General features: G+C 42.5%; 2 protein-coding genes across 3 annotated transcripts in view; one reads left to right on the top strand and one right to left on the bottom strand.

Moving 5' to 3' along the window:
* The window catches only part of cdc42se1 (CDC42 small effector 1), a 24344-nt gene extending 16855 nt beyond the window's left edge, over nt 1–7489 (top strand). The window contains exons 3-6 of one of the 2 annotated variants that reach the window (XR_014569055.1): nt 1135–1239; nt 2027–2098; nt 2922–6941; nt 6987–7489. Coding sequence is in view for 1 of the 2 variants with exons in the window: in XM_083761446.1 (XP_083617572.1) it covers nt 1135–1239; nt 2027–2095 (174 nt within the window). In the remaining variant the exon portion in view is untranslated. Of the gene's footprint in view, nt 1–1134; nt 1240–2026; nt 2099–2921 lie in introns of both variants that reach the window. The other variant, XM_083761446.1, reaches the window with a different exon arrangement.
* A 2802-nt stretch (nt 7490–10291) lies between these two features.
* Nucleotides 10292–17856, bottom strand: LOC310862621 (bcl-2/adenovirus E1B 19 kDa-interacting protein 2-like protein). The gene is made up of 12 exons (XM_083770607.1): nt 17782–17856; nt 16984–17510; nt 16828–16893; nt 16507–16554; nt 15386–15469; nt 14515–14676; nt 13544–13789; nt 13006–13108; nt 12482–12613; nt 11382–11468; nt 11151–11249; nt 10292–10755 (listed from the first exon to the last, which is right to left on the bottom strand). The coding sequence occupies exons 1-12, from the start codon at nt 17823–17825 to the stop codon at nt 10731–10733; spliced, it is 1623 nt and encodes a 540-aa protein (XP_083626733.1). The 5' UTR covers nt 17826–17856; the 3' UTR covers nt 10292–10730.
* Nucleotides 17857–21240: the final 3384 nt, after the last annotated feature.

The raw sequence follows: 21240 nt of genomic DNA, 5'->3' as shown, positions 1-21240 counted from the left end.
CGTCCCTTTGTTTGGGACAAGAAGTCAGGTTAGAAAGTGTGTTAATGTAATATACCAGTGGCCATGAAGGTACAGGAGGTGTGTCTTCACCACACGTGTCTGTACAGTGTGTCCACAGCGCGGGACCGCCAGCCTGGCGTTTCTCCTCCTCTCAGTGGAAAAGTTCCAGTGTTTGTTTAAGTGATAAGCAGGTTTCATAACCGAAAGAAGAATGACTTTTATGAACAACTCGGAACAAAGACCCTCCACATGGCCTGACTAGTCATTAATACATCACACTTGAACCACTTAAAACACTATAGACTTAGTAAACTGGACCTCGCTTGAGGTGGTTCTGTACCCTTTTCTGTCTACACCAGATTTGCAGATGTACAAGCTCCTATACCGCTGTATTACAGATCTGTTGTATTTGGCCCGGAATATACAGTAGATGCTGGGGTGCAAGTGGTTAAAACAACGCTGCAGACACGAACAACAAATGTTGTAATTCTGCAATTCTACATTTTATAGCAGGGGTTCTCAACGTTTTTGTCTGGGGACCCCCGGAAATGGTTTGGCCATGTCTCGCAACATCATAAATAAGTACTGAAACCAGATATAATCATTAAGGAACGTTTATGCATGCACTATGTGTACTATGTAAACTCTTAATTGGGACTCGCGACCCACGGGTTGAGAACCCCTGTTTTATAGGACTGACAATAGGATGGCTGAGAGACATCATAGACAGCAGTGATCATGTGGGTCTAGCATGTAATGTGTGACTGTGTGTGCCTACGTGATCTGTGGGTAGACAACATGTCCGGACACTGCAGGGATGAGCTCATAAGAGACACACACACACACTCACACACACTCCCTTCAACTTTATTGTCACGTCACACTATTGCAGTTGTGAAAGAGTTGGTGATATTCTTTTTCCGTACAGGCGGCCAACATTTACATGTATGTGTTCTAGTTCTAGTAAACGTACCAAACTACCAAACCTTCACTTGTACGTAATACGTATATGCTAACTGACTGTGTGTGTGTGTGTGTGTGTGTGTGTGTGTGTGTGTGTGTGTGTGTGTGTGTGTGTGTGTGTGTGTGTGCGTGTGCGTGTGCGTGTGTGTGTGCGTGTGTGCGTGCGTGCAGAAGAGGAGGAGGAGGAGGATAGATCGCGCCATGATCGGAGAGCCGACCAACTTCATCCACCTCACACACATCGGCTCTGGAGAGATGACTGACGGGAGAACTCCTGTAAGTACAGTAGTAGACTGTGTGTGTGTGTGTGTGTGTGTGTGTGTTATCCTCATTAGTATTCAGAGCTGTAGGAAATATCCCATATCCTTTCATCCCTCTATCCACTGAGAGAGAGGAGGGTCTACAGCTGTCAAATGAATGCTTCCTCTGTGTGTGTGTGTGTGTGTGTGTGTGTGTGTGTGTGTGTGTGTGTGTGTGTGTGTGTGTGTGTGTGTGTGTGTGTGTGTGTGTGTGTGTGTGTGTGTGTGTGTGTGTGTCCATCCTTCCTGTTTCCTCTATTTTAGCGTTCTCCTCTCTTTCACACGCACAGTCGCGCGCACACATACACATACATACACGTGACATGCACGAGCACACAAACACACAGATGGACGGTGCATTTATCTAGAGCTTTTCAAACCCCCACACAGGAAATGACATAACAGCCCCAGGGCACTTTTCATTCCCACACAGGATGTGACATCATCACACGTAGCAGATGAATGTCGTCCCAAATGCCCAAAGACCTCTCTCGCTAAAGTTAAAGTTAAAGGAATACTTTGTCCATTTTCAAATGTTCGCTTCCTACAAAATCTTCCTCGAAGGCCAGCTCTAAATACAAAGAATACTTATGTTTTGTGTATACTGTATAAATACTGGTATAAATATAACTGTGTGTGTGTGTGTGTGTGTGTGTGTGTGTGTGTGTGTGTGTGTGTGTGTGTGTGTGTGTGTGTGTGTGTGTGTGTGTGTGTGTGTGTGTGTGTGTGTGTGTGTGTGTGTGCGTGTGCGTGTGTGTGTGTAGTCGGGGTCGGTACAGGAGCAGATGCGGTCTAAAGGCCCCAGCATGAATGGCAGGAACAGCCTCTTATAGCTGGTAAGGACTCTCTCACACACACACACACACACGCACACGCACACGGACACGGACACGGACACACGGACACGCACAGCCCTCCAAGACCGGCCAGGCCCTTCCCAAGACCAACACCAAATCAATGTAATCTCTCTCTGATGTGTGCTTACTCTGATGCGCACAGACTGAGCTCCCAGGGAGGCTCTCCAGCGTTGAAGCACTCGGCACTACTATACTGGTCAGAGCTGAGAATGCAGGCGGGCCCCTGCATTTTGCCTGAGGAAACCCTGTGCAGCTCGGGTTTCACATTGATCGCACTGGTGTCCAAACACGGAAGTAGACGCTTCAAAACTCCACTGAGCAACTTCCATCGAAATGAATAGGGGGGGGGGGGGGGGCTTGTTTAGTTAAAAATAAACTAAACAAGATTGAATAATCTGTAATAATCCAGAGCAGCTGCTCAAATCTTATGTCATAGGCTACCATTAATACAGGCATGTGAGCAATGGCATGCCATGCAGTACAGAGTAAAGCCATGATAAGTGGCCCACATACGTAAGTGAGCCTGAACAAATGCCACTGGCAGAAATGCTCACAAATATCACCAACTGTCCATTATAGAGGCGCATAAGCATGCATTAAGAATAGAACCAAGTTACATGATCCAGCAGTAAATACATACAGTATAGGGCTATTCATTTGACAGGTGAACAGTGCAATGGTTGATGAGTTACTAGCATAACTCGAGTTCAATGGACCCACGACTGTAGTACATGCACTTCATCACATTGTAACTCTGTTCACCTTCACATCCAAAATCTTCTATCCTCTTGTTTCGTTTCAGACATCAGAGAAATCCCAGTGAGTCGAGAAGAAACCTACACCCAGAGCCTCTACTACAATGCTCACATCTCCACCCAGGCTCTCTACTACAACCCTCACAACTTCTACCCAGGGTAACCTACACCCAAGACACTGTCCACACAGAACCCCTACAGGCCCCGACACAACAATCTGATTTAGCAAGAACTAGAAGGCCCGGCATCTCCGGTAAAAATCTTTGGCTACAAGAAAGGACTACACCTGACGGTCAGTTAATGATGACCTCTGTGATCGATGCTCATCTGTATCACATCAGAGCTGAGCTCCACAACGGAGCTAACAGATGATCAGTGAATGAATGAATAACATTATAGTAACAAATTAAATCAAAAGCCATGCGGTCCAGCTGGGTGTTGGAGTTTCCCCAATAAGTACCGTCATCCTGACTTTGACAGGAAGGACGGACGATTGAACCAATGCACTTTGAACGTGTTGTGGATGGAAAATCACACGCGTTTCTTCTTCATGGAGATAAAGTGTGACATGATGGGGCCAGGCTGGACTTGGAATGCGAATGAAATGGACTTTCTCCATTCGTGGTTGTGACAAGTGAAAACTAGCTTTATGTTTCGAATGGCGGCAATCACCAATACAAGTGCACTATAACACCAAGACAAATGAACACTGGATTATGTTCCGTAATATCTAGTTTGTTAACACTTTTGGAGCAGAACAGAGTCATTGAACTGGTTTTTACTTCCATCACGCTGGTATTTAATGATCAGGAAGTATGCAAAGCCATATCCTAGGCCCCTATACAGTTATGTACTGTATGAGTCGTTTCAGATATATTACTACAGCCTATTGAAAATTCAATTTAAACCTATCGCTGATACTAGGTAGGCTGCTGCACAGGTTGATCCACTATTGGCTTGCTGGGCGATGTTACCGAATTGGGAATACAAAATCAAACAGAGCATTTACAGCACCATGTGTCTCTTTATCTGTCGTTTACTTGCTACTTACTCGCTTCTGTTTCTCTACTCGAGCTGTCTTGTTGAGGCTGAACAGCCAATCACAGACAGAGGTCTCTCTGACCTTTGACCTCCACTGTGTCAACATGTTCAGTCAGGTGAACAGACACACCGCAAAAACTACGGACAATTGTCGTCGCATATCATTCCGCCTGCCGTCAGCTTGGTGTGTCAGGGCCTTAACGTTATCCACAATTATTTGAAAATAATATATGTCTACATTTCAATTTAGACCTAACAGTTAGGATGGGTTAAGTGCAGAGGTCACATTGTTTCTACAGTGACAAATTGCCAAAAAATCTCTATTTGTATAAAAATGACAGTGTTAAGCAAATGTATTCAAAATCACAACGTGATTTATTTTATTTTTTATGAGTACCAGTCAGCCTGGAGTGAAAAGTAGGCTACTAGCTTACATAAGTTAGCAAGTTGGACTGCTAGCTTGTTGAATAGTTCCAGCTGGCTCTCAGGTCAACCTACTCTACTATACAGACAGTTATCAGGACAATGGACTATCAGCGGCCTCCATGGCTTCACAGTCACACCTGGAACCCCTAAAGACAATGACTACATCTCCCAGCGTAACTGCCAGCCGTGTCTCCACTATCTACTACAGGCATATCTAAAAGTGCCACCAAAGCCTGACGATGGCGCTAGAGTTCAATCTAGCCCAGGATCTCTGGATATGTAAACCGTGACTTTTTTTTAAATTGTACATTGTACTCTAGTCTAATCAATCCTCTCCCAAGCATGCCATCACCAGACGTCCATACCCAAGATTGCCTTTCTGGAAACAAAGTTTGTTTTTGAAGATTGTTTGTGACTCATGATGTTTCAAATTCCCTCTCAGTAAAGGAAAACCACACATCCCAGAATTCACAGAATGCTTTTCAGCCTGACCCCTGGGGAACAGCAGAACGAACACATGTCCCACAATCGTTTTCAAACCTTTCATCATCTTCCTACTTTGTTCTTTGTTTTTCACCATCTGAGATGACCTCATTGGATTTCAGTTCCCACGATGCATTTCTCTGCCCTGGGTTCAGGTCTAATTCAGGAGCTGACGAGATGAGAAATGACTCTTGTTTTTAGAAGATGGAACCCCCCTCCTCTACACTTGACCTGTGCGTGTGTCTGTGTGTGTGTGTCTGTGTGTGTGTCTCTGTGTGTGTGTGTGTGTGTGTGTGTGTGTGTGTGTGTGTGTGTGTGTGTGTGTGTGTGTGTGTGTGTGTGTGTGTGTGTGTGTGTGTGTGTGTGTGTGTGTGTGTGTGTGTGTGTGTACAAGGGGCGTGGATTTGTTGTAATATTCTATTCTAGAATGCTGTAACAAGTGTTCTTTGTGCTCTGAGATTCCATTTAATTTTGTGTGTGTTTGTGTATGTACTATATTTACATACATATTTTATTTTAATTTCTTTTTTTACTGGTTCTGGTTCTTAAATGCTGGTTTGAGGGTCTCAGAATGGGTCCAAGGTCATTTAGACCATTGCTTCTCAACGTCGGGTCCAGATGTGTCTGTAATCCTGACCAAATAGACTCTTACGGGTCCATGTGGTTCCATTTGTACACTCAGAATTAAATAACACTGAGAAAGTGTAGTCTGGGGTCCCAACGATAAAAAAAATTGTTCACTCTCAAGATTCTTAAATAAGCAAAGTCTAAGCAGCTTGCTTTAATAGATGTTTTCAGTTTTCGTTAAACTAATGTATGTATATATCTGTTCTGTTTAAAAATGGACCCAAAATAGCTCTCACAGTTACAGACCTGGAAGGGTCCATTTTGACCCCTGGTCCAGACGTTTGTGAAACAGTGTTCTAAGGGAACGACCCGTTTTGGGTCTCTATGATAACATGATAGTGTTTATGATGAGCCTGGGACCATTATAGAGGTCTTCTCCTGAGTGACGGGCTCGTCCAAACATTTCAGGGTCCCGGTCTGACACCCTCAACGCTCAGATGTTGTTTTCAGTGTTTTGTCTTTATTGCGTGTGTATGCGTTGTTTTGTTCAAGTTGTTTGTCAGAGTCAGAGAAGTGATTTCAAACAGAGGACTAGTAACTGAATCCATTTGAAACGGGTTATTCAACCCCAAATTTGCTAATTTTAGACTTACTTGCCATGGTAATCAGGCAACAGAGGTGTAAGCATGGAAAGTGATGGCACATGGCAGAGGCTCAGAGCTATGAGAGAGAGAGAGAGAGAATCCCATAGAATTCCGTAGTAGACAGAATAGTCTAGTAGATTTGTTTGGGTGTGCTCAACGAGAAGAATGCTAAATTAATGTTTGCCATTGGGCGAACAATTGTTCCAAACAATATTGTATAGTTCCAAACTTAAAAGACTGTCAAAACTGTCAACTCTCTCTTTCTATGGATCTGGTAACCTGAATACAACATTTCAAATCATGTTTGTTCACCTCTGTTTCCTGGATACAAAATATACAAAACCATGTCCTAACTCCTAGGTTTCAGCCCTACTACCAAAGCAGCTGTTAGCTTAGCTACAGTATCTGGGTAAATAAGATTCCGTAGTGATCATAGTAATCTATCAAATCTGCCTCCAGGACTCCTTCAATCGTTAGCTAACATGTTATGTCAAGTTACGGTAAATGTGTTTCTTCATAATATCAAAGTTCTTGTCATTATTTCCCCATAATACACCCTTCTAAGAAGTAGTATTTTGCAGAAAAAGACATGACCCTACAGTGAATTTTCCCACCTGTATCTAATTAAGAACACTCAGGAATTAATTTACAGTGTAAATCCTTACTGAGGGAAACTACAGAACAATAAACAGAGTTGAACACATGACTGAACACTAACTATACAAGTTACCTTGTCATTATGGTGATTATTAAATATACACGTACTGTCCATTGTGGTGGTCATTAAATAAATATACAAATATCCTGGTCATATCTCACCTGTATTAAAGGGAAACATTGCCTATTTGTAACCTAAATATTGTTCTGATGTGAGGACATCATACTGTAACTGTATACATGTATACAGTTTAGGAAACGTTGCTTGTGCTTATTTTCTGTTTGATATCACAGCAGGCTGTAACTTTACAGATACAGTTTTTGTTATCTCACATCATCAGACCAACGTGGATTTAGTTTGAAAATTGACAATGTTCCCATTTGACCTCAATTCATAATTTATAAATGAATATTTGTCACACATGCCTCTCATCATTGAATTGCTTTAATGCGGTCAGCTTTATTGTCGTGAGATGTTTGTTTGAATGTGGTTTCATTATTGTACACTGACTGCTGTTCTATTATAGTTCTCTGATGCGTCGTTAGCATTTTATCACTTCTGTTTCATTCTGATGAAATTGCACCTGTCCTTTCTATAAAGTCTATTGTGACTGATATCGGTCTCTACTGTTTCTACTGTAGCAAAGACCTCTATCTCAATGAGTGTGTTGACATGAACACATACATACTATATTCAGAACAAGTAAATTGTGAATATTATATACATTGGGACTTGGGAGATTAAGTCCAGAAAAAAGTGTTTGAAGTGAAAGTAATAAATAGAAGCACAAGAAACAGTACAATGTAATATTTTGTTTGTTAACGCTCTGCTGCTATAGCCTACTACACTGTCTCTCCCACGCTGTCTCCCTGTCTGTCAGCTTTCCTACTGTCTGGTCTCTCCTACACTGTCTCCCTCTCAGCTTTCCCACTGTCTGGTCTCTCCTACACTGTCTCCCTCTCAGCTTTCCCACTGTCTGGTCTCTCCTACACTGTCTCCCTCTCAGCTTTCCTACCGTCTCTCTCCCACAGTGTCTCCTTAGCTTTCCAAATGTCTGTCTCTCAGCTTTCCTACTGTCTGTTTCTCCTATGCTGTCTGTCTCTCAGCTTTCCTATTGTCTGTCTCTCCCACGCCGTCTCCTTCTCAGCTTTCCCACTGTCTGTCTCTCCTAGCTGTCTCCCTCTCAGCTTTTCTACCGTCTCTCTCCAACATATGGCCACCAGATGGTGCTGAAAGCACCAAAACAAATGCCACTCAGCTATGCACAACTCTAGGTTGCCTTGGTTGCCTTGGTTACACAAAGTTAACGTACAACACAACAGTCAGAGACACAAACTGATTAATTGTTTTTGCGTAACCGCTGCTCGTCTGCATGCCAAGAGGAGAGGAGGAGGCGAGGGTGCATTAGGAGGAGTTTAACGAGGGGAGGTAGAAAGGGGAGAACAGGAGGTGCATTAGGAGGAGTTTAACGAGGGGAGGTGCATTAGGAGGAGTTTAACGAGGGGAGGTATAAAGGGGAGAACAGGAGGTGTATTAGGAGGAGTTTAACGAGGGGAGGAGGGATCACTGATGTGAGTCTCATGATGTCTTAATGTGTCTGGGTTTTATTAGATTTACGTGTGACACTGCACCTCCACACACAAACGTATGCGCACAGACACACACCTAGTGGTTAAAAGTAACCAAGTACATTTACTCAAGTACTGTACCATGTTGAGGTATACTTTTACTTACCGGTAGTTACTTTTGCAGATTTCAATTATCATTACAAAAACATACATTAAACACTTAAGCCTCATGTTATACTTCAGCTATTTGAAAACAGCTGATCTACAAGCTCTGCTATTATATCAAAGGATTTTCAAAAAAAGTGGAAAACTTGAAAACTCAAGTGCGCACACTGTGTCTGTGTGTGTGTGTGTGTGTGTGTGGGTTAATGAGTTGTAATATTCTCTAATGTCTCTCCAGTGTGTTATGTCTGCAGATAACAAACATGACCTCATACTCCCTTCTAAGAGTTCCATTACAAACTCCATGGCAACGCTGCTCTCCCTGTATACCGTATGCCTGAGTGCGAGTGTGTGTGTGATTGGGAACAGGACTGTATTTATATAGTCCAGTAACAACACAGTATACCCTGTGTTGATGACAGGCGTGTGTGTGTGTGTGTGTGTGTGTGTGTGTGTGTGTGTGTGTGTGTGTGTGTGTGTGTGTGTGTGTGCGCGTGCGTGTGTGCACACAATCCACAGTACATGTGTATATGCACACTTTAAATGTGAATGTTTGTACTGCAGTTGGGTTTGTTGATCATAAACATCACTTCAAGTCTCATTTCCTACACACACCTCATTTACACACACACACACACACATAGGCCTACACGTCACATAAAACACACCTCGTGCAAAACTATTGAACACACCTCATATTATATACAGTATTTATATACACAACACAAAACTCTCACCCTTATACAAAACACGCACGCACACACACACACACACACACACACACACACACACAAACACACACACACACACACACACACACACACACACACACACACACACACCATGTTCCTGTTTATTGAGTTTCCCCAGCTACCTTACTTCCTGTCCCTGCCAGATTCTTATTTCCTGTCACACACACACACACACACACACACACACACACACGTATGTGCGCACGTATACGCAGATTACGCACACAGAAACACACACACACACACACACACACTCTCTCTCCTATTCAGAGCCAACCTGGCCTGGCGGAGATCTGTGCTCCACTGTTCTGGTTTGGGGAGGACAGATAATCACAGACACGTTGATCTCTTTCAGATTTATTGTCAAAATATTGTGCTCAAATATTGCATTAATTTGTCAAAGGAGAATTGTGAGCCAGACGTTCACCAGCTTCTTAAAACAAATAAAAAATATAATTAGCCTATATCTTTATTTTAATAATAATATAAAATAATGTTTATGATATAATACATTTACCAGATTGAAGAAATATAAATATAAAGATTTTCACCCAACACCTGCTTTATTAGATCATATTATGCAAACATGAACCCACCAGTCCCTATTCTGGAGGCAAACATTCGATAAAATAGCGATTTACAAGATATTTACAGGTTTTTTTGGTGTAGACTCTACACCAAAAAAACCTGTAAATATCTTGTAAATCGCTACACTGTAGAGGGACATGGGCACAAGACGGAGCCCTGCAGGGGACACCGGTCAGAGAGAGAGCGCCTATATTATTATTATTGTAATTATATATAAATCAAAGCTATTGAATACCATTTTTTACGTCTGTGTGTTGGCTAGAAATGTATTGAACCAATGGAAAGTATTAAAAGGTGCTTTGGCAAAAACCTCCTAACTCCACTTGATCATAGGGGGAGCTGTGGGGGAAAAAGCATGTTAGCAATAGTTCCAGGAAGTGAGGTACCAGGATGAGCTATACAGAACAAAACACAGTGATTGAACCAACCGGCTGCGAGGTTGTCACAGAGAAACATACACGTTACAAAAATAATAACAAACAATAATAGAACAAACAAAAAAAACAAAAAACGGGGGGGACAGACGCACAACGGAGAGGGCTTGTTTCACCTGGCAGTTAATGATACGTGTGTCCTTCTTGTTTCCCTTTTTGAGCAATGGATTGCCTTTTTATTTGATGACTTCATGCTATTACTTGATATTGGGGAAAATAGAAGTGTATTCTATTGATCAGTCCATTAGTGTACAGTGTTTTCAAGTCTGTATGCATAATGCACACCAGTAGTATCTAATCTTGATCCCAGTAGCCAGTGCTGTGTGGTTTATATTGGGCTTGAAGGTAATAATCAACACTAAATTAAAACACACCTGATCAGTCGCATGGCAATGAAATGTTTACTTCGAACCATTATGGCTGTTGTGGATATTTAGTTTGTGGAAGTACTTTGTAGTGGAACTCTGGTTTGGGTCTTTAATGTATGTTGGCTGAATGACCTTGAAGTCCCAACAATGTAGAGGGTTGACCCTTCACCTGTTCAAGTTCTCGTCGAATCTGAAAGAGACAGACAGACAGACTATCAGAGTGTTTACTGCAGTTACTTTGGAAGTCATACAATGTTTTCATTACATGACAGTTTTAATAACCATCGCCATATTCATGTTAACATAAGCATGAGCAGCATGACTCAGCCTGGTGCTCAAGTAAGAGCCAAAAATAGATCAGCGATATGCTCTCGGGACATGTCACTGTCCCTGATAGACGATGTCAGTTGTTGTTGTTGTTGTTGTTGTTGTCACCACTCTGTTGTCAGCTTATTGGTGTCATGAATCTATGGTTGGTTGATTGGTTGGTTGGTTGGTTTGTTTGTAGCTGAACTCTATATGCCAATGAGTTTTCCTCTTGTTGAATAGGCATAATATTCTTAGTTAAGTTGTGATGTCACTCACTGTCTGACACTGTCTGGGATCTGCACGTGCTCAGTGGGGATGAGCTGGGAGAGTTCCTGGAGGCTGTCCACAAACTGCAACTTGCGGCTGAACTTTGAACTGAAGAGGGAGAGGGAGAGAGAGAGAGAGAGAGATGGAAAAGGGAAAGGGAAAGCAGAAAGAAAATGATGATGTAGGATCCATCTCATCAAACATATCTGAGGAGAGGAGATAAGAGGAGAAAGTGCAGACCTGATAAAAGGTTTGATGATGGTAATCATGGTTTTGATGAACCAGGTTGGATGAACGACGTACAGACCTTTAAGATTCTTCCTCAACCTGAGAGAGAGAGAGAGAGAGAGAGAGAGAGGGGGGGGGGGGGGGGGTAATAGTGATGGTATCAATACACATCAATCAATCAATCAATCTTTATTTGTCACATACATATTAAAAAAGTAGTATCTTTAAAATGCAGTGAAATGTATGTAGGTCAGCCCCACAGAAGTGAACAGTAAAACAGGACAAGAGGACTAAAGCTAAAAATAATCTACCATTTAAAACACTTCCAACCCTAAAAAAGCAGACTATAATAAATAATTAAGTTAGACTACAATAATAAATAATGTCCATAGAGGTATTAAATGTCATGTCCATGTGAAGGGAGAGGGGGGGGGGGGGGGGGTTGTATGTGCGCACGTGCACTCAACTGCCCCTATCCACGCTCAAGTGTATACAGTGCACATACGGTCATACACACACACACACACACACACACATGCACGCTCACTCACTACAGAATGACCTCTGTATATTTAAGGTCAGTTTGGTGTCAGACACTAAAGTGCCGTGTAAGGGTTCACCCAGTCCTTCAACACATGGGGCCAAAACAGGAAGTGACAGGAAGTAGTCTAGACGTGGCCAGATGACAGGAAGTAGTATGCTGTAGATGTGTTTATCAATGTCTGGTCCGGGGTCCACCGTGGGGTCCAAAATGCATTCCTTACAAGTCCGTGACTCTGATAGTCAAAATCAACACACAGGATTTTACAGTGGGGTTCCTCAAGGACACCCACAGGTTCCATGTACAGTTATACAGACCTGTAGGGATCCATTTGGATTTTGGACCCCTAATGGGCCCCGAAGCAGATGTTGAGAAACAGTGGTCTATAGAATGTAAACTAGCAGTGCATGGTGAGTCTCATGTGAATGGCAGTCTGTGGTAGTCAGTGACTTTTAAGAGTTCTAATGCCCTCTTGTGGACAGTCATGATAACATGACTGATACAAAATGGAAATGAGGCAGTTTTGTAAATGATGTGAAATGTGTGTGATGTGATGTGTGTGTGAGTGTACCTCCTGTGTATGGTTGTGTAACAATCTCTGAGCCAGCTGATTCCGGGCAGTCTTTCCTTCTGAGCACCGGCACAAAGATACACAATCACATAGTTCTCTGCTACCATGAGGTCCAATGTCCCCACCGCATACCTAAACACAACAAACACCTACCATGAGGTCCAATATCCCCAACGCATACCTGATACTGTAGCACACACACACACACACACACACACACACACACACACACACACACACACACACACAGTGACACACACAACATACCTAAAGACAACACACAAAATGTCCACACAAACACAATAGACACAGACAACTTAAAACACAAAACATGCAAACAATCCCACACAACACAGCTAAAACAAGTTAACACAATATTCAAGTGCACATGCGCTGCTGCGCATGAGTATGTGTGTCGGTGCATGCATGCGTGCCGTTCACCGTCCATGAGTTCATGCATACAGTATATGTGCAGAAGCGTGCATGCGTGCGTGTGTGTGCGTGAGTGCGTGCGTGTGTGGTACCTAAAGAGGTTGTCCATGACATAATGATAATTGTTCAGACTGTTCTCTGGCAGGTAGCAGGACGAGAAAACAATGATGTCATTCATACCATCTCCATAGTAACCTGGGGTACAAAATGAGGTACATACTCACTTAACACAGACCTTCAGGACCACTCGAACTGCTGGTTTTATGTCCTACCAGGACCTCTAGTACTGCTGGTTTTATATCCTACCAGGACCTCTAGTACTGCTGGTTTTATATCCTACCATGACCTCTAGAGGTCATGGTAGGATATAAAACCAGCAGTACTAGCTAGTACTGTTGGTTTTATATCCTACCAGGACCTAAGAACTGGCTACAGTAGTCTGCGTCTTAACAGTATAATACTAATAAATGATAGTAATAGTAACCTCCATGTGACAGTAACTATAGTCTAATAAATGATAGTAATAGTAACCTCCATGTGACAGTAACTATAGTCTAATAAATGATAGTAATAGTAACCTCCATGTGACATTAATAATTAACAATAATAATAAATGATAGTAATAGTAACCTCCATGTGACAGCACCCGGAGGTAGGGTTCCACCACGCTCATGTTGACTCTGCCCTCCTCCTGGGGAGGCTCAGGCTGTTCCGTGGAGAAAGTGCGCCACCTGGTGCCTTCACTGTCCACCGCGTCCTCACGGTCCAGACAGCCCAGGCCAGAGGCCGACTCCGAACCAAACCCTCTGGACCTCCTCCTGGGGCGTGGACTGGAACCGCTTCTCACACAGGACACACCAAGACGACGAAACTCATCTAGAGAGAGAGAGAGGGAGGGAGATGGTTGTAACTGGGGTGCAAGAGTTCGTGGAAGTAATCGATTAGAAAACAAACAATCGATAATTTAATACAATTATTGATTAACACATTATTGATGTTTTTGTACAGACCTCAGCTCTGAATACAGGCTGCTCCCTTCTGGCCTTGGCCTAAAGGTCCCTGCAGGGGCCACTAGTGATAGATATAAATTGTCCTTCGCGCCTGTATCTAATCAGGCCTTAAATGCTGATATGAGGAGGAGGTAACTTGTATGTATTAATATACAACTGTTCTTGCAAGTGATGATGAATTCCAATGCTACACTGATACCTGTTTTATTGTTTCCATGTGTACCATGTGCCTTTACTGTACTTTATGTTGTCTGCCTGTTATGATGCTTTGCTGTACAACAAATCATAGAGCATTTTTTTAATATATTTCACTGGTATCATGTTTTGCACAATAATCATTCACATACCTGTATATGTTGTTTTTTTGACAACTCTAAATACAAATCATAGCGCAACAAATCACAAAAGTTCATAGCGCGCCACTCAGTGGCGCGCTATGAACTTTTGTATAAAGTATAACATAATGCTTAGTTAAAGTGCACATTCCTGTAGGCCAGTAAGGAGGGAGTTACAATAGTCAAGTTTCGATATGACTGATGTCTGGATAAGGAGCTCCGCTGCCATCCATCCTGAACTTGGACCTGCACTCACCTTCTAGGTCGAGGTCATAGGACGGGAAGTGGAGAGACTCGCTGTCCGAGGGGGTTTCCATGGCGTCCAGGATCATGTCCAGTGTGGTGTCATCCTCCTGGTCAGCAGACGGGGACAGGAAGGTGGAGGGAAAGTCTTCCGAAAGCGCTGAGTCACTTTGCCCTACCAACCAGTAAAAGGTTCAATTCCAAACAAAGTTAACAAGTAAATGACATAAACAAAATAAACTGTGAGTTTTCTGAAATTAAAATACCATTGCTATTCTGCATAGTATACAGGATTGTATTATTAGTACTGTAAGACATGAGACACGTCTTATGTTTATGTTTTAAGGCACCATTGCAACTAGTCGCAACTCCTTGCAACAAAACAGTTTTAAGGCCAGTCCAAAACCAATGCAACTCCTTGCAACATGCAACTTATTAGTTGCAACCATTACTTTATCTCCAATGGCAGTTGCAAGGATATGCATTGGTGTGGACAGGCCTTTAGGCTATTATGATTTATGATCCAATGTAACCATCCAAGATAGACTATGTGGTCCTTGTGAAACACAGATTTAAGAAATACTCACGATGTAGTACAGAAATACTACCCTACAATCCCAAAGTGTAGTTGTAGTTACAACAGTATTTACAATTTAAACAATAGATCACAGGTTAAAGTTATGCAGATGTAAGCTAAAGTTGGAAGTGTTACAATAATTGTGTTCATGGGTTGAGTAGTTCCTTTACTCTTATCATCATAATGTACTTTTCTTGAATACATGCCCTTTTTGCATTTGCATTTCATATTATTTTTCTTGCCCAAATCAAATGTTTTGATCATCCTCATTCATCATGATACATGGTTCTAGAGTAAATGATATTACCTAGAGTCAGACTGAGAGCTGGGGCCAACAGCATCTTCCTCTTTCTGGGTCGCGACCCTGACAGGGCCAGAGTGATGGGCGGGGCTATACAGGAATAAGCATGTGGCAGTTTCATTACTTTATTATTAACCCATTCAGGACGGGAACCCGTTTTGGTGTTTTAAGCATTATGTTACGTTTTAGCTGTTGAAAAATAGCAGATCTACAACCTTGTAGAACTTGTAGTTCTGCTATTTTTGAAAGATCGTGAAAATGTGGCGCAAATCTTTGAATATATATTATAATGTTTTTAATACAAATCTTTGGTTCTGGGAACAACATATTTTCAGATGGGGGTCGGCGGCCAAATACATATAATTTTTGGGGTCCTTGACATGAAATATTGAGCACCACTGATATTTGAACACATTTTGGGTCGGGGCCCGGGAGCAGACACTTGTCAAATAGTATTTAGAGTTAGAACATATACAGGTATGTGAATGATTATTGTGCAAAACATGATACCAGTGAAATATTATATATATTAAAAAAAAAGTTCAGTTGAAAAAGTTACACAGTATGAAAACCACACCAAACAACATTTGACTGGTCGGAGATGATGTCTGTCATCTTTCTGTTCTGATACTGAAGTAAGTCTGATCTAACCTGACGCTGCCAGATCCAAGAAGCTTGCTACACAAATTTGTTTCACAGCTTATTGGGATCTGGGATCGCGGAAGCAAATTCGATGACGGGGCTGTTCCTTTTTTTCAAGATACTTGGTAGATGATTGGATGGGACCGTCTGTCTATCACCGTGTGGGCGTGCAAACACAACCAATCATATTGACGTGTCTATATAGCTTCACATCCGGTTTCGCACATATCCCACCCTTAGCTCACGCTGATTGGTTCGGTAAGGAACGGATTTGTGTCAGCTCAACTCCCTGAGAGATCCCAGATGAGTGCTGTGTTGGGGAACATGGTTACCCAATACCGCCCCCATCTGGCAGCGTCAGGTTAAGTCTGATCTGAAAGTACTAATAATAATACTACTCTACTATATTATATTTCTTCAGCCATTTCTGATGATGAATTATGAATCCTGAATTAGACGAATGTACGAGTGCATTTTGACCTGACCTGGTCTGAGATGAGTCGGAGTAGAAGTAACAACATGGTCCTCTGAACCTACAGCACAGAAACAGGAAAGGACAATATGGTAGTGGTGAGTACAGAAAGGGGGGAGAGAGAAAGAGAGAGAGGGAGGGATCAACCAGGCGAAATCGTGCACATGTGTGCGTGTGTGTGTGTGTGCATGCATGCGTGTGTGTGTGTGTGTGTGTGTGTGTGTGTGTGTGTGTGTGTGTGTGTGTGTGTGTGTGTGTGTAAGCAACAGAGAAATACATGGACAGCCATTAAAACAGGGAGAATAAGCCGTGGGGATCAGAACTCATACTGTACCAGCAGTGCGGTCAGACACAGCAGAAGTAGCGTTCTCTATGTAGAGTTCATCTGACTGTTCCTCGTCTGCAGATGTGAAGAATACAGGATTAGAACACCTCTAGACAGAGACTTACATCTTCTATTACTGTAAGAACACAGAGGAACTCTCCATACCTGTTTGATCATCATCTGCTGTCAGAGTAGTAGTAGTAGTACTAGTAGTAGTAGTAGTAGTAGTAGCGGTAAGATCACTAGAATAATTAGTAGTGGTACTAGTACTAGTAGTAAGATCACAGGTAGTACTAGTAGGATCAGTAGAAGTAAAATCACGAGTTGAAATAGTAGTCGCAGTTGTAGAATTGGTAGTAAAATCAGTAGTAGTAGCATCAGTAGTGGAAGCAGTAAAAGTAGTGATAGGAGTACTAGACGTATTAGTTATAATTGCAGCAGTAGCACCAGCTCTAGTAGTTGCAGAATCACAGTCACAATCAGAATCAGCAGTAGTAGCACCAGCTCTAATAGTTGCAGAATCACAGTCAGAATCAGAATCAGCAGTAGTAGGAATAAGAGTTATTCTATTACTATTAGAAGTAGTAGTTGTCATTATTGTAGAAGCAGTAGTAATATCATTGGTATAAGGAGGAGAAGTAGTATTATTGAAATCCATGTGTTCTGTGCTCTCCAGTCCGTTCCACTCAGACCTGAACATGACAGACAGACAAGTTATGAAACGTTTGACCAACACTGGGACCAGAGTCCTACTCCTGACCATCACAATACATATTACATTATGAGAACATTACAATCCCTGCGTTTACTGGCTTCATCTAGTCTAAAACCTATACAGTATGAAATCTGTTGACTCTTTTTCGCTGGATTGTTCGTCTCTTAAATCGGTTGTATCTGTTTTTTTCATGTCTTTAAATTTAGATTAGATTAAAAAAACACGCAAATAAAAACAATATACTTGACCTGCTGGGCAGGTCTTCCTGTGGCTCCACCTCACTGGTTTCCATCTTGTTTGTTTATTGATGTTGATGTTGATGTTGATGTATGGACAACCTGTGGTATAAAGGTTCATATACTACATCATATAAAAAAGTTAAAATAAATAAATAAAGTAAAATAGAATAAAAGTTAATAAACCAGTATAACAACTAATACAGTGTAAACTGTAAAGCAAGTCCACTGGCATATCTGGAGGACAGGAATCAGTATACTGTAAACCAGGAAGTAGCTGAGAGTGAGAAACCTTCCTTCTGACTGGTGTCAAGGTGCCCTTAAGCAAGGTACTTGACACACGTGTGTGTGTGTGTGTGTGTGTGTGTGTGTGTGTGTGTGTGTGTGTGTGTGTGTGTGTGTGTGTGTGTGTGTGTGTGTGTGTGTGTGTGTGAGAGAGTGTGTGTGTGTGTGTGTGTGTGTATGTGTGTGAGTGTGTGTGTGTGTGAGAGAGAGAGAGAGAGAGAGAGAGAGAGAGAAAGAAAGAGAGACACACACGTGACACGCCACACGCACAAACACAAAGTTACTCAGATACACCCACATAGAAAGCGTTATGTTATGTTACGTTACAGTTACACACACACACACACACACACACACACACACACACACACACACACACACACACACACACACACACACACACACACACACACACACACACACACACACACACACAGTATTTCATTACAGCTCAACATCCTGTATTCACAGGGTTAAAGAGTGCATGCAAACTCCTTCGACATGTTTTCACTGCAAACTGAAACTCCCCCCCCCCCCTCTCTCTCTCTCTCTCACACACACACACACACACACACACACACACACACACACACACACACACACACACACACACACACACACACACACACACACACACACACACACAAGTTAAAACAGTGCATTACCTTTAGGTAGGAGCCCTGCTGTAGTTAAGGCTCATGTTAGCAAACCGGTGTAGCTGTGCATGTTGCTGCAGTTGCAACTGTTTTATGACTTAATGACTGAACTCTGAAATCTCACCTGTCACTCAACCTCCCTCTCTCTCTCTTTCTCAAACACATACAATCCCTCCCCTCCTCTCTCTCTCTCTCCTTCCTTTAGTGTGTACTCTATAGTCTATAGTGTGTACACACTCTCCAGAACTCCCCCCACCCCCTCCCTCTCTCTCTCTTTCTCTCTCTCCTGGCATCCATTTACTGGTATTCTTCTGTTCGATTGAATGATTTGATTTGATACATTTGAACTTGGAACTTGAATTAAATCCACAGATAGGCTATGCATAATATTTGTCACATGACTCATTTGCGGTCCTACCTCTCTCTGCCATTCGTCCTCTCTCTCTCTCTCTCCTGGTTCCCCTCCCCTCACCACTGCTCTCTCCACCCCTCCTTCCATGATTCCTCCCTCATGTGTGCACACAGGTGTGGCGTGGCTGCTGCGGCGAAGGCCCTGCCCGGTAACCATGGTGACTTTGACTGCATATACAGTGCAAGATTAGCTGTAGGGTTAGAAACTGCTCTGCATGTTTGTGCCTGTGCCTCTCCCTCTCTCTCTCTCTCTCTCTCTCTCTCTCACACAGACAGACATACAGTCATACACACACACAAGAAAACACATAAATGTCATGTCATGGAGACAGACAGACACGTAGAAAGAGGAGATACAGGAAACAACAGGTCACAAGCTGTGATGATGTAACACACAGGAAGAAGGCCGTTTGAAACTTCCCTAATACACCCTGTCCAATTTGTGTCATATAATCTAGGCGGGCCTAGACTCGTCTCCCTTCTGGCTCCCAAACTGTGGAATAAACTTTCTACAGTCAAAACTGCAGACTCATTCCCCATCTCTTGAGACTCACATCTTCTTCAGACTCACCTCTTCAGGAGGTCAGATGTAGAGTTTCTGCCCGGCTCCATATATGCAGATCTAGGTGATGATCCAGTCTTCTCCATTAGACTCGTCTCCCTTCTGGCTCCCAAACTGTGGAATAAACTTTCTACAGTCAAAACTGCAGACTCATTCCCCATCTCTTGAGACTCACATCTTCTTCAGACTCACCTCTTCAGGAGGTCAGATGTAGAGTTTCTGCCCGGCTCCATATATGCAGATCTAGGTGATGATCCAGTCTTCTCCATGTATGGCTATCCAGGGTTTTATGAGGTCAGTGTCGTGATCTTCATATATGGAACGTCGCCGTCGACCACATTTGGTGGCGTGGCGTAACGGGCTGATGGCCATATATTGTTGCGTGACCTGACGGACGGATGGACGTACAGATTTTGCAGGTTTTCATAGTAATCTGCGACCTACTATTATTACCTACTGTAATAATAATAATAATAATAATAATAATAATAATAATAATAATAATAATAGTAGAGCCTAATTGTAATTATTTGGAATTGTAGCCAGAATAAAATATAGTAGGGTCTATCGAAACATTTTTCTTTTTTTTTCTAAGATTAGTTTTTGGGGCTTTTTCGCCAAACATCACACACTCCTCCTGGTGGAGACCTGTGCCCAGAAGGGCACTTTTTCTAGTTCATTTCTGCATCTCTTAGGGCCCATTTAACCTTAATGCATTTGGATGGCAAAAATGGCAGATCTGCAAGTTCAGTGTATGAGTGAATGATATATGCTGTGAGTTTGCATATCTGCTATTTTCCAGCATAGGACCGTTGCACAGTGAAGTATAAACAAGGCTTTAGGATTTATAAGTCGTTTTTTGAATCCTCCCATATCCACGGATATCCCAAGCCGTGCATATCCACATATCCCAAGCCGTGCATTAGGCATATCCACGGCTTCCCAATCCGTGGAATGCCACTTGACAATTTTCAAATCAGCCTCATGGTGGCGCTACAACAGGCCAAGTTGCGTCTCTCACACACACACGCACACACACACACACACACACACACACACACACACACACACACACACACACACACACACACACACACACACCACGTATACACACACACACACACACACACACACACACACACACACACACACACACACACACACACACACACACACACACACACACACACACACGCACACACACACACACACACAAACCCAAACAAAAAGGGGGCATCTATCTCATTCAGACTTATTTACTTTTAGGTCCATGCGTCCATAGGTCCATGCGGTTAGTTACTGTGAATATTTATTTATCTATTCATTATATTCATCAAACACGATTTGTTTTTTTTGTTTTTTTGTTCTTGGTTAGAGTGGGTGACAATATTATCACACGAAAAGATCAAATTACCTACCTAGGTTCCATCCTGGAGGCCAATCTTTCCGGTGATAAAATGGCCACCAACGTAATCAAAAAAGTCAATCAAAGAACAAGATTCCTTTACAGGATCTCCTCACTGGTCAGCAAAAACACCTTGAAGACCTTAACAGGAG

This window comes from Protomyctophum parallelum, assembly GCF_964188405.1.
Source record: "Protomyctophum parallelum genome assembly, chromosome: 1".
In the NCBI taxonomy this organism is placed as follows: domain Eukaryota; kingdom Metazoa; phylum Chordata; class Actinopteri; order Myctophiformes; family Myctophidae; genus Protomyctophum; species Protomyctophum parallelum.
Note: the sequence above shows the minus strand (reverse complement) of the source record. Positions and strands in the feature narration are given on the sequence as shown.

Bases quoted from the DNA above. Each gene is read 5' to 3' on its own strand.
- LOC310862621 (XM_083770607.1), bottom strand. From the start codon at position 17,825: ATGGAAACCAGTGAGGTGGAGCCACAGGAAGACCTGCCCAGCAG. The intron at 14,677-15,385 runs GTAATATCATTT...ACTGGTTGGTAG, and splicing joins AGCTCTCAGTCTGACTCTAG to GGCAAAGTGACTCAGCGCTT. The intron at 10,756-11,150 runs GTGAGTGACATC...TGTCTCTTTCAG, and splicing joins ATCCCAGACAGTGTCAGACA to ATTCGACGAGAACTTGAACA.